The sequence below is a fragment of the Bidens hawaiensis genome, unplaced genomic scaffold (assembly GCF_021521415.1).
Source record: "Bidens hawaiensis isolate Kalapana, Puna unplaced genomic scaffold, B.hawaiensis_p1.1 tig00005897_1, whole genome shotgun sequence".
Classification (NCBI taxonomy): Eukaryota; Viridiplantae; Streptophyta; class Magnoliopsida; order Asterales; family Asteraceae; genus Bidens; species Bidens hawaiensis.
The window spans coordinates 1,433,248-1,439,247 of record NW_027491387.1 but is presented as its reverse complement, the minus strand read 5'-3'; the positions used below and the strand labels follow the sequence as shown (position 1 = coordinate 1,439,247).

Genomic DNA, 6,000 nt, shown 5'->3' with positions numbered 1-6,000 from the left:
GTTTTAGAATGTGATTTCTAATCGGAGGGTTCGGAGCTCGATTCGTTTTTAAATTGCACACATTCTGGACATCACCAATTGTGCAAACTTGGGTAAAATAATGTTTATAATTTTGTGGGGAAGGAGACGAAGGGAAGCAATCTGTTTAATTTTTTTTAGGGTATTCTAAAGTTTAAATACAAGGGTAAAAGTGTCATACATTAAAATATTTTTAATAAATTGGGCATATATGATATATTAACTTATTTATAAGGGTATACATGATATTTTTATTTTTACATGGGTATATATGATATTATCAATGTTTGTGAGGGTATATATGAAATTGCCTCTATTTGATATGATTACAAAACGATACTTATTTAACAAATTTCTATTAAATGATATACGTCGTTGATTTCAATTTGCGTTATATTAGCCCCGGTTTTTTACTATACCCACTACTATTGTTCAGTTATCACAAAATTTTGGGCATCGTATTTGTAAATCTTCTGATCAGCTTTTTTGATAGGGATATGACAGTGTTGAGACTGCCATGAGCTATTCAGGATGAGCTCATTAAGCTCGAATCAAACAGGCGCTAACTTGGGATTATGTTGGAACTCGTTTATTTAATGGGTTTGAGCCCGGGCCTTAAATATCTAGCTTGATTAGACTCGCCCTACAATTTGTGTAAATTTAATTTAACTCTTTAAGATATATACTTACAATATACTTACATGGTAAGTTGACAAGTATACAAGAAGGATTTACTTAAATCTTCACTGTGAGACGGTGGTGTAACACCTTATTCGGATTTAGGGTCGTTTTTACTCAATTGATAACATAACAAGAATCCATTACGAACTAAAATACAGCTTATTAGGATTTTATGGGCGCCGTCATCCTTTGGGGTTGTTGGTTTACAGAATTTTTTCGAAAGGAATACATTTCCAACGAAAATTTGTATTGTGTTTGGTTTACAAAGTAGTTAATGGTATTGAGAAGTAAATATACCAAATTTACTATATTACCTCCTAAATCCCTCACAACCGTGCGTTTAGTTTCTGACATGTATTGTAATGGAAATCTGCATAGGAATTAAAATACGAAGAAACTGGAATATGTGACAATTGAATTTGGAATTTAGACATTCTATTAGAATTTGTTGGAATTGGAATCTAAATTCCATTCTTGATGTGATTGGTTGGTTGGACAATTAATTGGAAACACTCTTTCCGAGCCCCACCAACCTCCCCCACTCTACTGCTGACCCGGCTCGCTGGCTATCCGCACCATTTCGACTCCTTCTGGCCTGACAAGGACCCGTAGCGTTTCGATCTGACCCTGCCCGCCAAAGACCCGCAATGTTTCGACCAACTCACACAGTTCCTACCTGACCCGGCTGACCACTATTTTGATACACGTATATTTAAAAAATCAGGGGGAAAAATTACTTAACAAAAAACAGGGAATAAAAAAATGTGTCTCACCTGTCTAAACTGTTGCTATATTTATTTATAGTATATCTATTTTGATTCCTTATCTTTTTAAAGAGAGAGAACTCATTTTCATTCCGAAGAAGTCAAGAACCATATAATATATTATTGCATCGTTGATTTTAAGGTAAGTGAATCACACACGACAGTATCTAACCACGATTTCAACAGCCTAACAAAATTGACTTATGTTTTGATTTTTGGCATGGGGTTCACATATATCTAACCATAATTCTATTTCTACAACAAGTAATGGAGTTCAGTCTCCCATTTTCAACAATGGTGACCACCATTTTTGTTGTTATTATAATAGCTTTCCTGCTAAAGATCTTAGGGAGCTTAAAGAAGGTAAACACAACGAAGAACCAAGCAGTACCTCAAGCAAAGGGTGCATGGCCTATAATCGGACACTTGCACCTTCTCGGTGGATCTCGACCACCTCAACTGGTTTTAGGAGACATGGCAGACACATACGGCCCTATCTTTACCATCAAGCTTGGTGTTCACCAAGTTTTAGTTGTGAGTAGTGGGAAGGTGGCTAAAGAGTGCTTTACCACAAACGACAGGGCCTTTGCAAGTCGACCAAAATCAAAGGCGGTAGAGATCATGGGTTATAACTATGCCATGTTCGGCCTGGCTCCATACGGGGATTACTGGCGACAAGTTCGCAAGATCATTATGCTTGAGGTTCTCTCTCAAAAACGAGTTGAGATGCTTCAACATATTATGGTTTCAGAAGTTAGAACATCCGTGAAGGATATATTTGACAAGTGCTTAATGAACAAAGATAGTGAAGATTCGGATAATACGGTAAAGGTGGATATGAAACAATGGTTTGGGAACCTGGTGTTTAATGTGGTAGTTAGGATTATTTCGGGGAAGAGGTTTGAGCTCAATGATGAAGAGGGAGTTCGGTTTCAAAGCGTGGCAAGGAAATTCTTTGAGTTACTAGGGGCATTTGTGGTGTCGGATTACCTTCCATTTACAAATGGTTTGAACCTCGGAGGATATGAGAAACAAATGAAGATGACGGGTAAAGAAATGGATACCATTATTGAAGGATGGTTAATGGAGCACAAGAGAGAGAAAGAGTCGAGCTTTAGGCAGCACCAAGAAGGTGACCAAGTCTTCATGGATGTGCTGATTTCGGTTCTCCAAGATGCCTCCGAAGAGGATTTCCTAGGTTATGATCATGATACAATTATCAAAGCCACGTGTTTGGTAAACTTACTTAACCTTGATTTATGCACAGTTGTTGCATCGTTATGTTTATATTGTCAAAACCTACTAACTTTGTGGCCACTTCAATCATGCAGGCGTTAATAACCGCTGGCTCGGATACTACATCTGTCACTTTAACATGGGCTTTATCTTTGCTACTTAATAACCCGGAAGCACTAAAAACTGCCCAAGATGAAATCGATGAAAATGTTGGAAGAGACAGAATGGTAGAGGAAACGGACATAAAGAACTTAGTTTACCTCAATGCAATTATCAAAGAAACATTGCGTTTATACCCAGCTGCACCTCTCTCTGTTCCTCATGAGTCCATGGAGGATTGCATTGTGAGTGGCTACCACATCCCAAAAGGCACACGATTGTTAGTAAATCTCTGGAAAATCCAACATGACTCAAATATATGGTCACATCATTGTGAATTTAAGCCTGAAAGGTTCTTGACAAGTCAAAAGGATATAGATCTTAAAGGAAATCATTTTGAACTTCTTCCGTTCGGCAGTGGTAGAAGATTGTGCCCTGGTGTTTCCTTTGCCTTACAAATTTTGCCTTTAACATTAGCCAACGTGATTCAACAATTTGTGATAAGCAAACCGTCAGATGAACCAATTGATATGAGTGAAAGCTTTGGACTAACCACAAGCAAAGCAACGCCACTAGAGGTCCTTCTTGCCCCTCGTTTATCCCATAATGTGTATCATGTTGGCGCGTGATGATATTATTTATACACACACCAGACATCAATTCATTCGCAAACCTCACACCATCAACATTATGAATTTTCAAAGTGTAGCTAGTAATATCCTCAACACGGTTTGCAAATACATGTGATCTTGTTGATAAAAGCTTTTGCTAGAGAAGTTATATTAGTTAAATTTCTTTTTCTTTTAACTTTTTTGTGTGTTATAGCTAGCTACATAAATGTATTAAAAAGTTATTTGTATGTTTGTTTCGGGTTCTAAAAATAAATACAAATAAATTGTATGATTTAGTTTTTGCATTTATGAGAAAAGAGAATTCATGAGTTCTCTAATAGTCTAATTTAGTTTGAGTTATTTAATGACTTTTAATGTTTTCAGCTTTGATTATTATGTAGAGAAGTTATTGTTAAGAGTTGTTACAACTCATGTTTTAGTTGTATTAGATTAGTTATGTACTTGTATGTACTTATCGTACCTACATAGTATATTTATGTAATATTGTATTGTAAAGACTCCACAATCAATATACATTATTGAAGAAACACAGATCAACTCCCCACTAATGGATCCTAGATCCGATGAATCCACAGGGTAGGATACGGTTACTGCCAATACGATATGAATACAATCTCTAAAGTCCAGTGACGTGAATCCTGCAAAACAGAACACCGTGAGCTCGTTACGGGAAGGACAAGGTGGGGGGTCTTCCTGTAACCACCCTCCGGCGTGAGAATAAGTACCGTTCTGACGAAGAGATAAAGTACTTAAGTAAATTGAGAGAGTACCGTGATGGTGAAAGAATACCTCATGATAATTGAGAGGGTATTTATAGCCGAAGAGTGTGGGGAAGTGATTGGGTCAGCTGTCCCTTTAGAAGATGCTTTCATAACCGTCTAGACACGTGTCCTCCTATGACAGGTTTGACCTATACGTTGCATGTGCATGTATAACAACCTGGACATGTGTTGCTCTATTATTGGCTAATGGGGTAATATTGGCCATGTGCACGGTTATAACGACCTTGTCACGTGTCACTAGCTAATTGGCCGATGGATCACGTATTGCCCAAGAAAGAATCTTGGCGAATCTTCTAGAAGGTAGTTAGTTATTGATAGCTATCGCGAAGCATTACCTCGTGGTCATTTACGCAGAAAGATATTCTTTCTTGCGGATGACCCTTGAGGGTGTCAGGATGCTTCCGCATGTGCTTCGAGGGTGTTTCTTCCTCAGATGATTTATGCGGATGATTCGTATGTCCCGCGGGTGCCTTATGAGGGACTTCTGATTGACCCGCGGGTATTCCTTAAGGGTATTTGGGTCTTTTTGGTATCCTACCTCTATAAGTCCCCCCAGTCCAGTGTTTCTTCCGTGTGAAGTATTTTATGCGGGTGAAATTCTGGACTTAATGTAGATTTGGGGATTTTTGACTTTGCAAGTTAGTGGGAAATATCTTTTGTTGTTGTGGATAATCATGAAAAAAGGACAAGTTGACCACTCGCAGGCGCGTGTGCAGGTGACAGGACGTTTGTGACGGCTACCGACTGTACAACTTTTCTCCTTTTTCGAATTTCCCGCTTGACGTGGCGATCTGATACTGGGCGATTTTTTCTCTCTCCACTGTTCGCATCCCATCGCATTAATTGCGGTGGGTATAAATAGAGGGAGTTAACTTCTTTTTGAGGCTTTATCACCTTTTGATTCTTAATACGAATTTGCTTTCTTTCTTCGATCTACCATTTAATCTTTCTTAAGATAAGCTTATATTCCACCAAGTGTTTTGTAATGGCGCCTGCTCAATGAAGTCGATGAGATAGAGGTCTGCTGGGGCCAAGAAGAATACCAGAAGCTTATCACGACTTATGGTATTCCATCGGAGTGGGAACCGGAGTTTCCCTCTGCTGGTTCCATAGCCAGATTTCCACCTCCAGGAAAGATGGCTTTATATGCCGATTTCTTTGACCACGGGAATTTCCGCCTTCCCGTTACAAAGTTCTTCCAACGGGTGATTAAACCGTTTGGGATTCATTTATCTCAACTTCACCCACGTGCTATCATGCGAATTCGACATTTCGAGTTCGTGTGCATGGCACATGACTTAGTACCTTGGTTGGATCGGTTCGCTGTGTTTTACAAGATGGCGAGTCGGAACGGATGGTATACTTGCCGTAGCTTGCCAGATAGAGTTATTGGCAACATGACTGAAGAAATTTCCAAGGATTGGAAGAAAAGATTCTTCTGGATCTCTTAGGATGTGGTGCCTGAGGCCATGACTCGTCGTTCTCCTAACGACGCCCTTATTGATATTACTCCAGCCGCTCATGAGAAGCGTGACTGGTTCCGCAAGCTTACCACTCCATCAACCTTTATGCGGGCACTTCCTGAGGAAGTACTTGTGTGGGCAGGCATGAGCCGTTTGTGGCCTTCTCCTTTCATGGAGCCTCTTTTTATTGGGCTAGACGGCCATAAGCTTAAATATCTTGTTCTTTTACTCTACCGTGTTTGAGTATTTGTTGCTAACGTTCGCGCTTGTTTTCAGGTTTTGGGCCAATGTTGAACGCCCTAGATGATGGCAAGGGCTGTGTAGG

The 6,000-nt window shown here is 39.4% G+C and overlaps 1 protein-coding gene across 1 annotated transcript; it reads left to right on the top strand.

Moving 5' to 3' along the window:
- Positions 1-1,532: 1,532 nt before the first annotated feature.
- Positions 1,533-3,613, top strand: LOC143630997 (strychnine-10-hydroxylase-like). Its single transcript, XM_077099867.1, has 2 exons — positions 1,533-2,699; positions 2,795-3,613. The coding sequence occupies exons 1-2, from the start codon at positions 1,731-1,733 to the stop codon at positions 3,425-3,427; spliced, it is 1,602 nt and encodes a 533-aa protein (XP_076955982.1). The 5' UTR covers positions 1,533-1,730; the 3' UTR covers positions 3,428-3,613.
- Positions 3,614-6,000: the final 2,387 nt, after the last annotated feature.

Coding starts and splice junctions, on each gene's coding strand:
- LOC143630997 (XM_077099867.1), top strand. CDS start 1,731: ATGGAGTTCAGTCTCCCATTTTCAACAATGGTGACCACCATTTTTGTT. Junction 2,700..2,794: donor TTATCAAAGCCACGTGTTTG/GTAAACTTACTT, acceptor TCAATCATGCAG/GCGTTAATAACCGCTGGCTC.